Below are 19,082 nucleotides of genomic sequence, written 5' to 3'. Positions count from 1 at the left end.
ATCACTAATTACCGTTGTTGCTCCTTGAGTTACATTTGAAAAATTAACTTGTATTTTAACAAATATATATATTTATTATTATTGGATTATTGAGATTTGACTGAATCAAAGAGAATACTTTCCTTTGAATGAAATGAAAATGGAACTTTTATTTCTTATATAGCAAAGAATACTGTTATTATTGCAAATGGTAATTTGAATGTTTCATTGTTTAACATTTCAAGTGTAAAAATAACGAATTTGTAAATATCTGATTAGTCTTACATTACTTTGCAATGTCTGGACTCAGACTCTTGTTACAAGACCATATTATCAGCAATTTCAAATTACCTGTAATTAAAACATGAATTACTTCTTCAACATTTAATAAGCTCATTTTCAATAGCCTGTTCATAAATTAAGTAAAACTTAAGAAGAACCATGTACAAAAGGAAAGATACACAGATCTAATATGCATTGAAATGTTTGTAAGCTTAATAGGCAAGCCGAAATGAAACAAAAATGGTCTACTTTTTGCATTCTGGTCTGCCCCTGTTTTGCTGTCTAATTTAAAAATGGAAGGTTGCAGTAAGCAAAACAAGAGCAAAATCATCTCTATTTTTGTTTAGATTTGATAAAATATCATGGAATATATTTTATTCCATTCGAGTATCCTTATCAATCCTATAAATATTTTGACATACTTATAATGAAATATCATTAACTGTGTAAGGACATATGAAAGATTTGATACAAAAAAAACATTCCGCATTAACGACGACGTCTTAAGTGTATAAGAATGTTATCAAGCACTTTTACCTTCAAGAATAATTGCTTTCAGATCACTTTATACGAATCATCCTATATATTTACTACGGATGAATCAGAGGATTTTTAGAGGTGAATCATGATATTGACAGTGTGCAAGATGAGAAGCAGGGAAAAAGCAATACCTTTACAGGGATCTAACCGTATTTTATGCAAACTTTGAGCAACATTTTTAATAAATATTCAATGGATATTACTTTTCTGAGAGAACCTCAGTTTTCCTTAAATTCTTATGGTAAACATTTCTGTGAATATCTCAACATATATTGGAGACACTGGACATCCTGACGCACACACGCATATATGTACTGTCGGTGAAACAAATCAGTGATTCTGATTAAAACACTACAGCTTAATTGCTAGCGGAGATCAATCCTTTTCAAGCATTAGGTTTTCAGTGCAAGTATTTCAGGTAGACAAACAACAACATACAGGTCCACTATCGAGAAGTCTGTAAGCAAGGAACCACATTTCTTCAATGAAAAACAATTTCAACCTATGTTTTTTTACCTATGATAAATATATTATTCCACTTCTTATAAGAGCAGTAAGAAAGTCACCATACTTGTTTCACCAGCAGCGTCACGCATGCACACGCACACTTTTTGTCTTGGCATTTTTATTGTGTTTAAAACTTTCCTAACAATCAACTGCTCGTTCTTCAGTTCATTTCCTTCTCTTATAATTTTACGATATACTGGACTATTGTTGAATATTTCAAACAAAAGAGTTCTCTTAATGAATTCAAAGAATGTTTTCTGAAGATTTGGATTAGTATGTCTATTCACAGTATCCATTATAAGATTAATATGGACATGCTAACAAATTTAAAAGCATTATACATGCTTAGCATTATCTAAATCCACGGAATTTCAAATTCATCGGATTCTCACAAATAGTTGTTGATTCAGTTACAATATGTAAAATGGCAATAAAAAGTATTCTTAGCAATGTAATGCTGCCTTACATTTTATATATATATATATATTATATATATATAGCAATAGCATGAACCAAATGTCTCTGAAATGTTTTAGTCGCTTGTAATACTGTATTAATGTTAAATATAAATAAATATATAAAAGTAAATTTTGCAGAATGTCAAATAAATTAGTACTTATCGTTTTAACGATTCATCGATATAAAATGAAAGATTTGGTTCATACTATTCATATATCACTACGAACTGTTAAAAAAACAAGATTTCACAAAAATCATACTATGTAACAATTTACATTGTTTGCGATCATTTGCAAGTAAATTACGTTTACTATTGTATATTTTATAAAAATTTAATACTTTACAATGTGAAACGCATCATTAAGACTTCGACTTAAAAAAAAAAAGTAATTTTAAACGAAGAAATGTGCTACTTGCCAACGATGAATCGTTGCGTAAGTTTCCTATGAAGTAACTAGCTCTTTTAGCTTCGAAAGCTAGCTAATCATAATGCATAGAAGTAAAAATCAATTAAACAACTATCCAATTGGTAAAAGTCCCAATTAAAAGCGCTATAGAAAAATATAAAGTGGCGGAATTCTTATGATAATTTGGGTTTCTTTGATAAACAAAGACTTATGGAAAAAAAGACACGCTATACTAATAATTATATAGCACTATTATCCTTGTAGGATCCAGTACAAAATTCAAGTATGCGATACTACATCTTTAAGAGTATATTTTATTTAATTTAAAACAGAAGTTCTCAAACGTTAAACTGTATAGGCATTTTTATACTTTGACAATGTGTTCATGGCTAAATTTAGTGACCGAATTCGAGAAATCAGTGCAAATGGTTACAAATAGAACATTATTTAAAAACAATTCACACCACAAGATCAGAAACCTGACAGCCGTATAAAAATCTCAGTTAAAAAATTTCAAGAAAATAGAAGAGAACGTTAACATTTTTAGGGAAGTGACAAAAAAATTTCTGTTGTTTGAATACTTCTGATTTAATATGAAATGTGTTTCGTTATGCAAACGCAAATTTTTACAATTTTTAAAATAAAGTAAAACATTTACACATACATACAATCGCAGTTTGACTTTTTCATGGTTCAAAAGAGTATTATATACTGGGTTCAATGCCAAATGTTATGCAAATGAAGCTCACCCATGACCAGCAGGTGATCGAAATATTTCTTAGAATAACAAAGTCGCAATAACGCGTTCTCAAATGACTTAGAAACAAACGTTTCAAAACGATGAATATAAAGTATTTCTATAAAATCAACTTCCACTTATCCGAATCTCAAATGCTTCATAGCAACACGATCGCTCCATTTGAGCAACTTCTCCATCATTTTTCACACTTGCAAACTCAATGTTCCACCAAAGATGCTTATAGCTCCACTGGAGACATTTACACTTTTAGTTTTGCTAATGGCAAATTCAAGAAATATATTTCAGAGATTTACATTTACATCACAGTGTTCTTTTTTTCCTTTACTTACTTAAAAAACTTAGTGTCACAAATCTAAAGTGAATAAAATTGGCAGTTACTCACTTTGTTTTCTGCTCTTTATAGATTAAATTGAATTGTACACTTATATCTGCTTCGAAATTATTTATAATTTACTGGTCAAACTTTGTAATATTTTCATTTGTATCTGATTTTTCCATCATAAGCTGCTCTCATCATATTTTTATGGTACTGCAATTAAGATAAATTGATAACATTAGTTTCAACTGTCAATTTTTTTTTTATATACATATGTATATATGTGTATACATGCAGGATGCTTTGTTTATTTTATTCGGTTTTTATATCTTGGAAAGTTGTTCGATTTTGTCGGATGAGGACCGGTGACACGTGACTCCAATACTCGGGGTCATCCTTTCTAATTTTTCAAGATCATTGGATTTTTGTTGTTTGACTGTTGGAGTTGATGAGAAATCGAATTCAAACATGTATAGTGTATGTATAGTGTTTTTCTACATTTATCTATTTCACAGATTTTCCATATACAAGGTCATTTGAAGATTAGAAAGTCCTAAATTTCATTTTTAAGCTGCAACACAATAAGAAAAAATGTGATATCAAAGTTCAAAAAATACTGATTGTCATGAAAAATTGAAAAAGACGATCAAGTATTCAAATCATTTGTCACAATATTCATTCTGTAAAGTCCAACAACTTCTTCCTCAATCTTTTTGTTCCGCTAAAGTAATAGAGATATAAAAGCGAACAAGATAAACAAAACAACCAGCATTTTTACCGCGTTTAATATTTTAATTAATTTAATATTCCAAGGTACAAAACTATGTAAATCATAATCGAAACTACGCATGGAAGAAAATTTTACTGTTATAAAATTTTACTATTATAGTCCTACTGAATATAAAATAAATATTTATTGTATACAGGGTCAAATTGATATACGATTATTTGATCACTGTAATTATTAATTATTCGATTTAAGCACAAGAAAGTAAGACTTATTTGCAAATGTTATACAGGATGAATCGATAAAGAATGATTATCTTGAATATCTTTAATGAATACAGGAAATCAGGAACAAACTTGCAGAACAAAAACGTGAAATTGTTTCCGCTGTATAAATTTTGTTCGACAACTTTGTTCTAACCCCTCTAATAGCAAAGATATTGAAGACAATTATATTGGTCCATTCTGTACACCGTCATTATAATACTTTGCACATCAAACTGCAGTACTTATGTAAAGAATTATCATTGTTGAATAAAGTCCTACAAACATACAACTTAAGAATTATTTTTCCAACCTTTGGTAGATCACTATGTAAATTCTCAAGATCCATGAATTACTTCTGTGTATGCTTTCAACGATTAGGCTCTGTTACTTCATTAAACAAAGGTGTTAATGAATCGTCATCTTGCAGTCCATCAAAATTACCGAGCGGGTCCAAATCATTTGTTTCTGTGTCCGTTTCCCCAAGAAAATTCGCTTCGAGTAAATCCACAACATTTCTACACAAACTGCCGGGGGTAGATTCATTCACTGTTTCATTGTGTAAGTTTAACGAGTTCAAAGTAGGACTGGGAAGCATCGGTTCATTGGTCTCTTGATAAATTTCTTGTGATTGGACTGTGTGCAGCGGCGTCGAAGGGTATGATCTTGAACCATTACTATCTTCTGTGTAAGATGATGTGTATGTAGATACTGGCACAGGTAATGGTGTATTGGGGTAGGAGCGCGATTGTATTATTTTCTGTAAGTCACCACCAACTGGGATATCGTGCACATTCGATGGATCCAACACGTCTTCCTCCGACAAGTTTAAGTTTGAATTCGGTAAAGTGTCCAGTACGATCGCGTTGTTTTCTATTAAACTTTCTTCGGCGGACTGATCCGGTAGAATTTGTAAGCTCTGTGCTCCCTCCTCGTCCAGGATATTTAATATGTTGGTTATGTTTTCAGGTGTAATCTCCTTGTCGCTCATCAAGAAGTGTTGATCGTCCGACATAAAATTTGGATCTACATCGTCGAGCAAGTATGTTGACGTTCCTTCTGACGGACCGATCGACCCGAAGTCGTTAAATTCACTAGGTACTGGCGTAGGCGCTATAGAGCTGTTCGTGGATGGATTAAAGCTCTGACTCTGAAACGTCGACAAACAATGTTGCGTTGAAATTGGTGACATCAACGCAGGATTGACCATCCTGTGCAATGGAACCGACTGCGATCTGTAGAGTTCGTTAGTGAATTGTTTGTTACCATGGAATAATTCGCTAATTTCCTGATCAGGCTGATTCTTTTGGTACACATTCTTTATTTCCTGCAGGTTTTCCTGACTCGGATAGTTGATAAGCAACTGTTTTTGCGGCGCCAAGTCAGAGGATAAAAATGCGGCGCACTGCGACCCTTGAGCCTCTACCTTTGAAGTAACAGAAATTTGCGTTGTACTGTTGCCAACCTGTACCTCCGATGATTTTGTTGAAATTAATGGTATTTGCGGTGTGGATGCTTGCCTAATTAATTCTGGACCACTAGTAGGAACAACGAAAGTATCGTTCTTACTCGTATAAGGCATACTGCAAGATACAGAGCGCGATAACGATTTGTGAGCACGAGCTCTGGAACTGGTTGCTTGCAAGTTACTCCTCGAGCGTGGCACAGGTGTATTTCGCGGTGAAACAAATGGACTAGCATTTGCGGAATTAGATTTGGAAGTTCGGCCGTTGATAGGTGAATGCGGACCCGGCGATATCGGCGTGAAATTAAATATTCTACGACGTGTATTTGGACTTTGCGGTACCGTGTTCATAATGACATTCGACTCTTGTACGTGTTCCACAACGTTCGTTTCGAAACTGACCCTACGCCTAGTATTGCTTTGATTCGAATGATTCAGCAATGTTGGTAATATTAAATTATGTTTTTGTGTGATTTCACGTTTCTCAACGTGTTGCCTGATAATAGCAGAAGGTAGTACATCCGAAGAAGGTGCATGCACAGTTCCAGATTTCAAATTTTGTTGTAATATTAGTCTCAACTGAGAGACTTTATCAGATCTTGATATTTGTTCATCGGCAGCTATATTATTAGCTTCCACGTCTGAACTCGACGAGCTGCTCTGTTGAAAATACTGTAGTAATTCCTCCTCTTGCTCTTGGGAATTGTTACCTCCATTCAAATAGTCGTCCAAAGTATCTGAATTGATAGAACGAAGCTTTTCAGGTTTACCTAGGAGATTTGAATTTCCCTGCAACAATCGAATCTGATCTTTAGTTAAAATTGTAGGCTCCTCGGCTACGTTTGAATTACGTTCAAAGTTGTTAGGACACCCGTTCACTTTAACACAATTTTTCGAACATGTTGACAGTTCAATATCACAGTTTTTAGTAGACTGATTACTAACAGCCTCACTGACATTACACTTGCTAGGTTTCAGATTACCAGTTAATGTCACCGTTATTTTCTCTGGGTGTTGTACAGATGTAAGCTTAGGCAACAACATATTGGAATGTTCCACATTCTCTTGCACTTGTTGTTCTGTAAGTTTCGTTTGCTTCTCGGGGCTGGTATCTGATTGTTGATTCAGTACAACTGGATTGGCACGCTTTCTGGAATTTTTCGGTTTGACGTCTCGCTGTGTATTTACGCAGTTGGTCATCACTACACTAGAGTTGCTACTATTCTGTATGTCTTCAATCGATTGTACCACTACATTATCACAGTTAGATTCCAGGGAGATGTTACATGGCTGACTATTAGTTTTATGAACCCTTTTCTGCCGACTGGTTACTACAGCAGATAAATTAAACTTCGTTGATGTATTATGTCCACTCGATATATTTGTACCTTGGGATGACTGAATGGACTTAGTTTTTTTATTTCCCTTATTTGCCCCAGATTTATTATCAACAGTCTTCTCTTTGTTCTGATTCTGTAACATTTGTAAAGTATGTAATGTTACCTTATCGATCAAATTATTTCCATCAAAGATGTTATTTTTATAAAATATTTTATACCTGGACAACAGCATCAAAATGATGATGTTTTTGATCCCTTGTATGTTCCCGCTGCTGCAATTTTCGTTGTAACTGTAACTGTGCTTCTCTAAGTTTTCCAGATTTCGTAGACAAAGGAGTTACATGTAAATCCATATTAGACTCTAAATACACAGTCAATTATTAGATTAATTTAATATAACTCGAGGAATATGAAGTGTGAATAACAAACCTTTATTTGTAGTTGTATTAGAATTTCCCGAAGCACATAATATACACACAGCAGCCAATGATCGTGTATCAACACAAAGATTATCAACAAGATGACGTGCTAAGGCACTCAAAGTTGGAAATTTTAAACCCAACAAATTTTCTGCCCATTCTCTGATCAGTGTAGATGCAGCTCCCAACATTTCTTCTGTAATGTTTTCATCTACCTCGTCACCCTGAAAGTATAAGTATTTAACTTAGAAATAGTTAAGACTTTAGAAATATTCATAAAGTAAATTTTCAAGTTGTACAGTATATCTTTTTACTAATTTGTTATAGGTGTTATTTAAAATGTTTAAATATCATTTTATATCATATTACGAAATTTTATTTAGAACGTTTCAAAGTAATATTATATTATATTATGTCTTACAGCTTGAGTTCCAGTAATGTTAGGCAATGTTGGAGGATCCAATGTAACTCTCTTGCGCATTCCAGCATAACAATAACGCGAATTGCCTCGTGTGCCAAGTCTGCGGGGTCGAACTCTAGGATACACTTGCTTCATTACTTTTCCAAAATCAGCAGTTGATAAGGGCTTCATAGAATTACGCATACAGTACATGCTGCGAAGAAATTTCAAAGCAGGAAATAAAATGATATATAATTGTGGTATACTGAGTTATTAGTTTTTCAAAAATTACAAAGGTCTATTAAAAAAAGTATATGTAAGATTCACAATACTCACTTATATTCATCGTAAACTTCTTGCTTTGGTAAAGAGACATCAGGGTCTTCTTCCAAATGTGTTTTAATCCACATGATAGTTTGGTGAATTTCATAACGATTTCCCAATGGATTTAATGGTTGTCTCAAAGGATCTATAGTTCCTCCAGTATTGGTCAATGATAATGGAAGTTTCAGGTACAGTAACAATTTTTCTTCTGTTTTGAGTTGTTCAATTTGTGAAAAGATATTCTGAATGCGTGTTTTCGATTCTTCGCTATGTATAAGAACCAATACACAATTAGAAAAAATGATACTTCACATATTTCTACTAATACATTTATTCTTATACTATAATATGTTACAGTTATATCTTAGTTATTTAAATTTACAATACTTCTATTACTATAAAAAGGTTACATCAGCATTCTCCTCTCCTTCTTTTAGTCTTACTTAAGTATTCAAACTCATTGTATTTGCAAAAACTGAATTTTGATTACAAGGATTTTAAAAATATGACACTAAAAGAATTTAACTTGTCCTTTATATAATCTCAATGACCCTGTCAAAAAATATCACCTAAATCCACTAATGCAATTCTAAATACCAAGCAACCTTCAACAAACATATTCTCAATATCTTATTCATTAATCAGATTAATCTAATAACAAAAAGATGACTTGAAAAACGGTCTTGGCCACAAAAACTATTTCAATCAGATCAATTACAGCCAGTCTAATTACAAAAACAATCCTTCACATTTCACAGTAATATTTCATTATAAAAAATACACGTCTAACGACGAAAAGCAGAAAATTGTAGGAATAGTTTTCATTTTTATCACGAGGACCTCGTGTGCTGCATTTTGCTTTTAAATACCAGTGTATGGCTGATGGTCATTAAGGGAAGACAGAGCTTAAGGCGGAAGGGGGGTGGAGGGGGGGAGCGAGCGAAGAAATAACGAAAGAAAGAAAACGAGATATATATCTCTGAGCTTACCCGATACTGTCTTCAAGCATAAACCGAATTTTTTCGTGTTTGGCAGTCGTGCCATGGTTTGCCAGGGCCGTGAACTTGGCCGCGATGATGTCTTGAAGTGGGTCACCGTCGTGGAAGCCGTTCGAAAGTCTACCGGCAGCCGGGCGCTGGCTTTGCTGTACTTGCTTGTTGTTATCGCTAATGCAAACGTTGACGCTGCCATCGCCGTTCTCAACGGTAACGTCACTTCGTTCTTTTTTGATTCGCCTGCCGTCGAACGCTTTCTCGTCGGCGTTAAACTCGATTCTTGTGGATGGTTTGCTGACGCAGGGCTCCGTTTGGTCATGGTTATCAGTACTCATCGTACTCCGTCACCGGAGGCGTTCAAATTATGTATGTAAAAACGTATTACCTCCCGTGGAACGCGAGTACCCTACCATTTTGTCAGAGTCAGCTGGACTACTTGTTAGCATTGCACTCCCGGCGATTATACATGAGCGCCATTCGAGATCTTCCACTCGCGCGAACCGACGAGTTGCCGAAGCGCATACAATAGACGAACAACCGCGAATCCGTCATACCGATTTCGCGCGCAACACTTCAACCGTCCCGAATTACCTCGGAATACACTCACGCGTGGTTCATGACTGATTTAAATCGTTGGATCGGCGGACGGTTTACCAGTCACAAAAATGCGAGAAGTGCGCGTTCTTCGATCGCCATAGATCTTGCGCTTCGTCTTATGAACGCACCGCTTCGTATCGCTTTCTCTGACGTGTCGTGGACGCGTTTCCATTAAATCCACCGTTTTTACAGGAACCGACGATCATTCGTCGGATTTGTACGCGCACGTTGATCGAGCGTCGACTATCGAGCGCGATTAACGAGTATTCAAGCGAGTCGGCATTTGGATACTTACTTGCTCACTTTATTTCAATTTCCCCGAAAGACATCGCAGAAAGCAGCGTTTTCATTTGTGGCGAGATACTCTCTGATAAGGAGGCGATGTGTACGGTTAAGAAGATATTCTACTGTTGTCCGAATTCAAAACTTCGTTGAGACATTTGAATGGATTCGAAGAGTTCAAGAACTTTTAATAGATTTAAATTTGTAATTTAGACGAATTTAGTGCTAACAAAGTATATGTCTCAAGCGTGCTACCGTTACCATCTGGTCCATAGAATATTGTGATGTAGATGGGAGTACTATTTTTTTTTTTGTAACGTCTCGGTGGGTAAGGAAGAATCGGGTGGTTAAGTGAATAAGACAGTATTTTGTATAGAGTATTTGTATAGTAATTATTAATAATTAGATGTAATTATGGTATTATAGAACTATTTGCATATCGTGGCACACAATAAACTCCTAGTGCAGAGGTAATAGGGAAACGTTGATCAAAAGTCACTAGATTGACTCCTGACTAAAAAGATTAATTGTCGTTCATTGTGATACTGCCCATTTAATTTTCACCGTATATTTTTGAATGTCTATGTGTGATGAAACATGTGCAATTATTGTGCAGTAATAGTAAATAGTAAATATATTTTAACAAATTGACACGAGTTATTTATAGTGCTGTATATGAATGAAAAAAAAGCATCTTATTTTCAGATCAACTATTTTTTGGTTATTGTAGTTGCAATCATAGAAGCATAGGTACTTACTGTTACAGAGAAAATTTGACTATTATTATATGAAATGCTCTGTTTAAAAAATATGATAATTATAGTTTTGACTGAATTATATTAATTGGTGTATTATTCTATCAATGGTTAACGTTTCTCACTGATATTAATGTCTGTTAAATCATTTTTGTACATGATTTATATATAGTTACATAGTTACAAACGTGACCGAAGTATTAAAAAAGGAATTACAGGTATTGTAGTGCATAAATAAATATTATTCAAAATCGGTTTTCATAAATAGAAGAACTAGAATATTTTTTTCAATTTAAAATATTTATAAAAAATAGTTGCACGTGGTATAAAAGCAGAGAACGTAAGGGAATAATAAATTCGTATAGAGGTTAGCGGTTTCGTGACATTACGTTAGTGAATAATAGCTGTTACAATATTTATCGTAATAAAAGTACTTGTTATGATTTCCATTTACCATTAGAAAATGATATAAGTATGTCTGAATATCTTACAGATTTATTTACATTAATAATTTTAATTATTTACAGATATTGTAATATTATAAAACCATGTTGAGAATATTGAATTTATCTCAGAAACTTCCCTCGTATCCATTGGGACAGAAACTTTTGAAATCGTACAAAGTTCCTTACAATTTTCGAAGAAATCTAACAACTACGTCTATATGTTGTAAAGAAGATTCATCTTTCCATAAAAACAATAAATATCAAGTTGGACAAGTTATAAATGGTTTTATAGTGGATGAAATTGGAACTATAGATGAGATACAATTGACTGCAGTGAGATTAACTCATTTAGGCAGTGGAGCTCAATATTTACATTTAGCCAGAGATGATTATAACAATGTTTTTTCTGTTGGATTTCGTACAACTCCAAAGGACTCCACAGGATTACCTCACATCTTAGAACACATCACTCTTTGTGGCAGTGAGAGATATCCATGCAGAGATCCATTTTTTAAAATGCTAAGGAGGTCATTAGCTACCTTTATGAATGCTATGACAGGGCCTGATTATACTATATATCCATTCTCTACACAAAACTTAAAAGATTACCGAAATTTACAGTCAGTATATTTGGATTCAGTATTTAAACCAAATCTGCGAGAACTTGACTTTAGACAAGAGGGTTGGAGATTAGAACACACAGATGTTAATGATAAAAATTCACCAATAATATTCAAAGGGGTGGTTTTTAACGAAATGAAAGGTGTTTTCAATGAAAATCAATCCATATTGGCTGAGCAATTATTAAACAGTATCTTACCTAGTCATACATACTCTGTAATATCAGGAGGAGATCCTCTAGTAATTCCTAATCTAAGACACATTGATTTAGTGAATTTCCATAAAATGTATTATCATCCTTCAAACAGTCGATTTTATTCATATGGCAACTTCCCCTTGGAGGACCACCTAAAATTTGTCAATGATCGATATTTATTTTTAGCAGATAAAATTGATACATCTATATCTGTAGTTCCTCCAGAAAAACGTTGGGATAAAGCAAGAAAAGAACATATTTTATGTAGACCAGATCCTATGGCTGCAGACCCTAATCGGCAAGGCAATATAGCCATTGGCTACTTGTGCAATGATATAATTGATACACAGAAAACTTTTGAAATGCATGTCTTATCTCAACTTCTTCTAAGAGGTCCTAACTCTGAATTTTATAAATCATTAGTGGAATCAAAATTGGCAGATGCTTTTGGTCCAATGACTGGTTATGATAATCATTGCAAAGACACTATGTTTGTCTTAAGTTTGATTGGCGTGAAGGAGGACGATTTTGAAAAGATAGACTGCATATTTAATGAAACTGTAGAAAAAATAATTGAAAAAGGTTTCGAAACAGATCAGATTGAAGCCATTTTGCATGGCATCGAGCTTCAAATAAAACATCAAACCTCTAATTTTGGATTACAATTACTTTTTAATTTAACACCACTATGGAATCATAATGGGAATCTTATACAATCAATGAGAATTAACAATGAAATTAGGAATTTTAGAGAAGAAATGGAAAAGAACCCCAACTATCTTCAAGAACTTGTGAAAAAATACTTTATGGATAACACTCACAGATTAACTTTAACAATGTTACCTTGCAAACAATATGACCATAATAAAACAATAGCTGAACGCGAATTGTTGGAATCAAAATTGAAAAAACTTTCCAAGGAAGAATTAGACCAAATTTATATTGATGGGCAGATATTGCTTCAAGAGCAACAGAAAAAGGAAGATTCAAATGTTCTTCCCACACTAAAGATCGAAGATATAAAAACAGATGTAGAACGGTACAACTTGAAAGATTTAGAGATTGTTGGTGTTCCATTACAAGTAGCTGTTGAACCAACAAACACTGTCTGTTATTATCGAGGAATTCTCAATACACAAGGCCTAGTTACAGATTTAAAAATGTTATTACCGCTTTTTAACCATATTATTACAAAAATGGGTTCAAACAATTATGATTATAGAATTTTCGATCAAATGATAAGATTAAAAACTGGAGGTTTAAGTTTCATGAATCATGTTGTGGAAAATAAAAGTAATTTACTTCAGTATGAGGAAGGGGTACTGATAGAATCATATTGTTTAGATCGCAATGTAGATGATATGTGGAGATTATGGTTTGAGATATTCAATAATGTAAAATTATCTGATCTTCAAAGATTTGAAACAGTTATTAAATCTTTTGCAGCAAATTTGGTAAATGGAATTGCAGATTCAGGACACATATATGCAATGAGTACTGCAGCTAGTTTAGTCTCACCAGTTACTAAGTTCAAAGAAACCATATCAGGATTAGAATTTGTCTCTAGAATGAAGAAAATTGCTCAAATGCAAGATTTAGGTATTATATTCTATGAAATGCAATTAATATCTGAACAGATTTTGAATAAACAACATTTGAGATCAGCAATAAATCTATCTGAAAATAATAAAGATAACATATTAAATAGTATTGCTGCATTCTATGAATCACTGAAGAGTACACCAAAGAGTTCATATATTTTTACAAGTGAACAGAGTATTGATGCAAAAGAGAGTGCTATCCATTACGTATTACCATATACAGTAAATTACGTGTCTAAAGCAGTTCTGACCGTACCATATACAAATTCTGATTTTGCACCTTTACAAATTCTTGCTAAGTTGATTTCCTCTGTTTATTTACACCCAGAAATTCGTGAAAAGGGTGGAGCTTATGGTGGTGGAGCAAAATTATCATCTGATGGAGTATTTACATTCTACTCTTATAGAGATCCTAATTCTACTCGCACATTAGATGTATTTGATAAAACCTATGATTTCTTGACAAAATACTCGTTTTCTGATACTGATATCGATGAAGCAAAATTAGGAGTATTTCAACGTATCGATGCTCCAATACCTCCGTGTAATCGTGGCATGATTAAATTCACACACAACATCACAGATGATGATATGCAAAAATATAGACAACAGTTGAAAGCTGTAACTACAGATCAACTCTTGTATGTTGCGAAAAAGTACTTAGAACCTGGTCAAAAGGATGTTCATGTTGGACGTGCATTGATTGGACCAGTTAATCAGGATTTATTAAGTAGACACTCAGAAAACTGGATTGTTCAGAATCAAGATGAAGAAGCTCAAGCAAGAGCAGTTGAATAGACAATTTACTAATAATCGATTTTTTTACTATATATAAGTAGGTTAACGTTATGGAAATTAAAAGACTTATGTAAATAGTGTACACTGTAACTTTTCTGTAATAAATTATTTAAACAAAAGTTATAATGCTGCAAATACATAAACAATTCATGTTTAAATTTCGTCTACAGTTAACGCATTGTTGACCAGTTACAACAATCTGTTAATGTATAAAAGTCACTATTAAAAAAATATTATGTATATCATTATTTTATTCTACATGCTTTTTATTTATTTCACATTAGATGGCGCATGTAGATAAATGTACAGAAAGTAAATATTTCCTGGATGCATTGAATTTATTTTTTGAAGTGCAATGGCTTTACAATATTCCAGTTACGGATTTGTTAACTAAGGGATTACTTGATTCAATTCCAAAAGAATGGACAGACGCCTTAGCAAGTTTGCAAATGCAAGAATTAAATCACTTCGTCGTGAAAAGAAAAACAAATGTTGGTAAATAAATAAAATTAAAAGATAAACTATTCTATCAATGTGTAAAATGTTTGATTTTTCTTTTTTAGCCACAATGGCCAGATGGATTAAAAGCTTTCGTCGAAAAATGCAGATACATTGATCGATTGCCAACTTTAAATGCTACTTTGTTCACAAAATTGCCAAAAAAATTTCAAATAGGACTCAACGATAAAAAACAACATGAAATCATACATATGGCACATTTAGTGCACATGCAATGTGCACCACTTAAAATTAAAATTATTGTCGATTTTGGTGCTGGTTTGGTAAGCTACAGGAGTACACATGAAGTTAATTAACTATGAAATATTAATATTTCTTAGTTTGTTATAAAAGGTATATATTACAGGGATATGTTTGTCAACTATTATATCATCTGTATGGTTACCAAGTTCTTGGTTTAGAAAGAAGTCAGGAAAATGTAAATAATGCTAAAAATAGACAAGCAAAAATGTATCCTGACTCGTTGGAACATGTTAAATACAGATGTTGCGATTTGACATACAATTCCGTTGAAGTAATTGAAACGATCTTACGTAATGAATTTAAAGAAAACTCGGATGTTTGCTTAATTGGATTGCATGCTTGTGGAGATCTTAGTATAAATGCATCAAAAATATTTTTTAATATGAAAGCCGCTCGACTTTTTATTATGATTTCTTGCTGTTACCATAAACTTTCAATGTCAAAAGACACAGATGAAAATGGATCAACCAGAAAGCAATATTTTAATAATTTTCCCTTATCTACGTGCTTTAAGAGCGTAATTCATGACAATAATTTTGATGTCGGTTGTTTCTTAAGACAACCGTTCTTACGATTGGCATGTCAAGAATCCGCAGAACGGTGGAATGATATGTCCACTGAAAATCATGATAAACATTCCTTCTATGTCCTTGCAAGAGCAGTTCTTCAATTATATGCGACTCAAAGTATACATTTTTTTTGTATTTTTAGTTTAATGTTAATAATAGAAACTTAAAAACAAAAATATCTTTCAGATGACTATACTCTTAAAAAATGTGCCCGAAAAGGAACAAGGAAGTCACAGTGTTTAAACTTTGAAACTTATATCAAGGATTCATTAAATAGATACATTTTCCAATCACAAAAAGAAACAAATATCAAAGAGCAAGGTGATCTTAATATCAAATACTTTTTTTCAGTATGGATTCAGTCTAAACTTTTACTGAATGTTATAAAAGCATTAAGTTAATTTCTTCCACAGGTGTACAATTCAGTACGGAAATGCACATAACGCGTATGATGGAATTATGGAATATTTACTGTGACAAACTGAAGATTGTAGAAATTTATACCGCCCTTCAATCAGTGTTACAAGCATCGGCAGAGTCCCTTCTTCTTCAAGACAGATTATGTTGGATACAAGAACACGGCTTAGAAGCAACAATTATTCCGGTTACAAACAAACAATTGTCTCCTCGATCGTATGCAATTGTATCTAGTAAAAAATGAAAAGATATTGTAAAGTAATACTTAGGTTAATTGTAAATAAAATGTTAGATAATATTCAACAATTTTTATTTTCCTTTCCTGTGTGCATTGAGGCATCGATCGTTGTCCAAGTATAAAATTCCTGTATGCATTTCTTTTATTACAAATGTTATGTATTTAGAACATATTCTATGGATATAACTTAAAATGAAAACTGTAATCACGCCATACATATTCTTTCAAAATATTCTTTAAGAACTTACAATGTTCTAAGGACACAAACATTAAAATTATAATAGTACTAACAAACTTGAGGATATCTGATTAGATACATTATCTGTATGGATGAATTTGTGATGCTGCTTTAATATTAGTTTTAATTGCACTTGGAGCTTTACTCATTTGTCCCACTATAAATAAAGACAATTTGTTATTAATAAACGTATACATTTCAATTAATTATCAAATATTATAAGTATAGCATAAAATGAATTGTATGTTTCTTACTCGGTGGATTTCCTAAAGATCCTTGTCCTGAAGCTTGTTGTTGATTTCCTGGTCTACCTACCATCATTCCACTAGGAACAGAATTAACACCAGACTGGACCATTTGGACGGTGTCAGACTGTAATAAGGGAAAGTATATAGAAATCAACATGAATATATACTTGAGTAAATATATATAAAATAATATTTACCTTCAGACCTTTACCCATACCAACAGCTGCTACAAGAGCATGGGTATCTGCTGTGCTACTAGTCTGAGCTTGAGTTGCTCTAGATCCAGCTTCACTTTCCCATTCCTCGCGTGCTTTGTTGGCTGTATCCCATATCTGACTAATAACTTTGGTGTATTGTGCCACTTGTTTCTGAAAAGTATATAATTGAAATATACTATAAACAATACAAAACGTTTTAAGTGTTCCACTCGCTAAATGGACCGATTATAAAATTGTACTTGTAGAGTACTTTAAACTACTAGAGGAAGCTTATGACTTAATTTATAAATATGTGTGTACAAATGTATTTAATTTTTTCTTTATATAAGATATGAGTACACATCAAATCTGTAGCACTTGTTTCCTCTAATAGTTTGGAACTGATATATTCTATTCATTTAACTAAATGTAATATTTTAACATATAATACCATCAAAGATAACATTTATATTCAGTAAAAATTACACTTTAAGATGAAATGTACGCTTTCAAAAAGTAAGATTATAGGATATAGAACAGATTTTTATAAAACATCCTTAAAATATCAAAATTATTCTATGTATTATGCAAATGATTTATGTTTAGATTCAGTCCAAAGCGAATGGAACTAATAGAAGCTGAAAGCTAGCTGATAGTAGCTTACATTGCAGTCCTAGTTGTTGTATAGTTAGCACATTAACAGAGAAATAGAACATCTTAAGTTATCTTTAAGCTTCTACAATAAGACAATACAGATGTACAATTCTTTCTGTCTCTTAAAGTATTTAAAATCTAATCTTAAAGCATATTTATTTGAATTTTTGTGTATCTAATTATATCAATATTGACAATAAAGGTCTATAGAAAGTACTTTGTTCATAATTTTTATAAATATATAAGAAATATATAATAAATGTATATCTTACATGTGATGTTTCATAATTTAAATTTGCAGCTTTTGTTTCAAGCTGTAACATTTTTTGTTCAGCTTGAGGTTCCACTTTAGTCCGTAAATAATCTGGTACTAAATCATGAGCAAATGTAGAAATTCTACCTTCGGTCAATCGAAATAATTCTTCATCCTTTTCAGGACTTAGTCGTAATGGTAGAACTGTTAAATTACGTAAGTTTGGTGCCTTATCATGTCCCAGAATCTTCGATAGACTAGTCAGCTACAATGTATTTTCAATAAAATTAGTGACTATAATCTAAATAAAAACATACATGAGAAAAATGACATTTAAATTAACTTAAACCAGATATATTCATAATTTATATTATATTAATTTAAAATTACATATAAAAGAAGAAGTCTAAATTGTATTTGGAATTGTTATGTGTAATTTTACTTACATGTCCTGAAATAAGTGCAAAATTATCAAGAAAATTAGGCCAATTTAATGTTTCATATTCATGCTCCAATTTGAATATCATTGCAGCTATAGCCGTTTTTAAGTCATTTATTCTCAAAATAATAGCCTCTAAGGCAGAATCTAGTTGCTTCTCTTCTCTTTGCATTATAAATCCTGAAACATAAACATTGGTATTCTGTCATTACAATCCAATCTGTTTAAAAAACTTAATATTCAGAGTAATAAATTTGTAATAAATTTTGTATATATATAAATAGATTAAGTAGAATATAGTATAATACTCACTCTTTTACGTATACATTAATGTGATATTATAAGTTTTTACACGACAAATTAAAACTAAATTATATTGTTTATTTATGACAAATACATTTGTTACTTGACTCTATCACTGATAACTAAGTATTTGTTATAAAGAATTATCTAATATTTTCATCATAATACTGTGTCCATTCCACTTCAGTCACTTTTCGTTCGTGATGTTCAAGTGATGAACCACAAATAAATTACAGAATATATCGACTTCGTAACACCACGTCTGTGCTGGTATTTTGGACGGTG

At 32.5% G+C, this 19,082-nt stretch overlaps 4 protein-coding genes across 14 annotated transcripts; 2 read left to right on the top strand and 2 right to left on the bottom strand.

Moving 5' to 3' along the window:
- Nucleotides 1–698: 698 nt before the first annotated feature.
- On the bottom strand, nt 699–10,030 carry LOC116432618 (uncharacterized). 6 transcript variants are annotated; one of them, XR_004236154.2, is made up of 7 exons: nt 9,178–10,030; nt 8,201–8,455; nt 7,886–8,078; nt 7,475–7,688; nt 7,264–7,406; nt 3,317–7,178; nt 699–3,189 (listed from the first exon to the last, which is right to left on the bottom strand). XR_004236154.2 is itself a non-coding variant. In XM_031989745.2 (6 exons), the coding sequence occupies exons 2-6, from the start codon at nt 8,272–8,274 to the stop codon at nt 4,611–4,613; spliced, it is 3,192 nt and encodes a 1,063-aa protein (XP_031845605.1). In that variant the 5' UTR covers nt 8,275–8,455; nt 9,058–9,109; the 3' UTR covers nt 699–4,610. The 6 variants fall into 6 exon arrangements, 2 of the variants coding, with proteins under 2 accessions (XP_031845605.1, XP_031845604.1); XR_012999333.1 differs by having other exon boundaries at nt 699–3,463; nt 3,546–7,178; XR_012999332.1 differs by having other exon boundaries at nt 699–3,821; nt 4,554–7,178.
- On the top strand, nt 9,249–16,525 carry LOC116432621 (methyltransferase-like protein 25B). Of its 6 annotated transcripts, none has more exons than XM_031989752.2 (6): nt 9,249–9,393; nt 14,764–14,970; nt 15,043–15,261; nt 15,345–15,927; nt 15,997–16,131; nt 16,224–16,525. In XM_031989752.2, exons 1-6 carry the CDS (start codon nt 9,358–9,360, stop codon nt 16,469–16,471), a joined length of 1,428 nt encoding a protein of 475 aa, XP_031845612.2. In that variant the 5' UTR covers nt 9,249–9,357; the 3' UTR covers nt 16,472–16,525. The 6 variants fall into 6 exon arrangements, with proteins under 6 accessions (XP_031845612.2, XP_076226590.1, XP_076226588.1 ...); XM_076370475.1 differs by lacking the exon at nt 9,249–9,393 and adding an exon at nt 9,486–9,549 and having other exon boundaries at nt 14,855–14,970; XM_076370473.1 differs by lacking the exon at nt 9,249–9,393 and adding an exon at nt 10,310–10,690.
- On the top strand, nt 10,631–14,479 carry LOC116432619 (presequence protease, mitochondrial). The gene is made up of 2 exons (XM_076370461.1): nt 10,631–11,035; nt 11,345–14,479. The coding sequence occupies exon 2, from the start codon at nt 11,366–11,368 to the stop codon at nt 14,477–14,479; it is 3,114 nt and encodes a 1,037-aa protein (XP_076226576.1). The 5' UTR covers nt 10,631–11,035; nt 11,345–11,365.
- On the bottom strand, nt 16,521–19,081 carry MED8 (mediator complex subunit 8). Its single transcript, XM_031989756.2, has 6 exons — nt 18,807–19,081; nt 18,502–18,674; nt 18,075–18,320; nt 17,149–17,319; nt 16,958–17,075; nt 16,521–16,860 (listed from the first exon to the last, which is right to left on the bottom strand). The coding sequence occupies exons 2-6, from the start codon at nt 18,664–18,666 to the stop codon at nt 16,784–16,786; spliced, it is 777 nt and encodes a 258-aa protein (XP_031845616.1). The 5' UTR covers nt 18,667–18,674; nt 18,807–19,081; the 3' UTR covers nt 16,521–16,783.
- Between the last annotated feature and the right edge of the window lies 1 nt (nt 19,082).

Source organism: Nomia melanderi, chromosome 9 (assembly GCF_051020985.1).
Source record: "Nomia melanderi isolate GNS246 chromosome 9, iyNomMela1, whole genome shotgun sequence".
In the NCBI taxonomy this organism is placed as follows: Eukaryota; Metazoa; Arthropoda; class Insecta; order Hymenoptera; family Halictidae; genus Nomia; species Nomia melanderi.
Note: the sequence above shows the minus strand (reverse complement) of the source record. Positions and strands in the feature narration are given on the sequence as shown.

Coding starts and splice junctions, on each gene's coding strand:
- LOC116432618 (XM_031989744.2), bottom strand. CDS start 9,518: ATGAGTACTGATAACCATGACCAAACGGAGCCCTGCGTCAGCAAACCA. Junction 8,456..9,177: donor ATGCTTGAAGACAGTATCGG/GTAAGCTCAGAG, acceptor TCTTATACATAG/CGAAGAATCGAAAACACGCA. Junction 7,179..7,263: donor ATTTTGATGCTGTTGTCCAG/GTATAAAATATT, acceptor CAAATGTTACAG/AATCAGAACAAAGAGAAGAC.
- LOC116432621 (XM_031989752.2), top strand. CDS start 9,358: ATGCAAACGTTGACGCTGCCATCGCCGTTCTCAACG. Junction 15,928..15,996: donor TCAATTATATGCGACTCAAA/GTATACATTTTT, acceptor AATATCTTTCAG/ATGACTATACTCTTAAAAAA. Junction 16,132..16,223: donor AACAAATATCAAAGAGCAAG/GTGATCTTAATA, acceptor TTTCTTCCACAG/GTGTACAATTCAGTACGGAA.
- LOC116432619 (XM_076370461.1), top strand. CDS start 11,366: ATGTTGAGAATATTGAATTTATCTCAGAAACTTCCCTCGTATCCATTG.
- MED8 (XM_031989756.2), bottom strand. CDS start 18,666: ATGCAAAGAGAAGAGAAGCAACTAGATTCTGCCTTAGAGGCTATTATT. Junction 17,076..17,148: donor GTATGGGTAAAGGTCTGAAG/GTAAATATTATT, acceptor CCCTTATTACAG/TCTGACACCGTCCAAATGGT. Junction 16,861..16,957: donor ATCTTTAGGAAATCCACCGA/GTAAGAAACATA, acceptor CTTTATTTATAG/TGGGACAAATGAGTAAAGCT.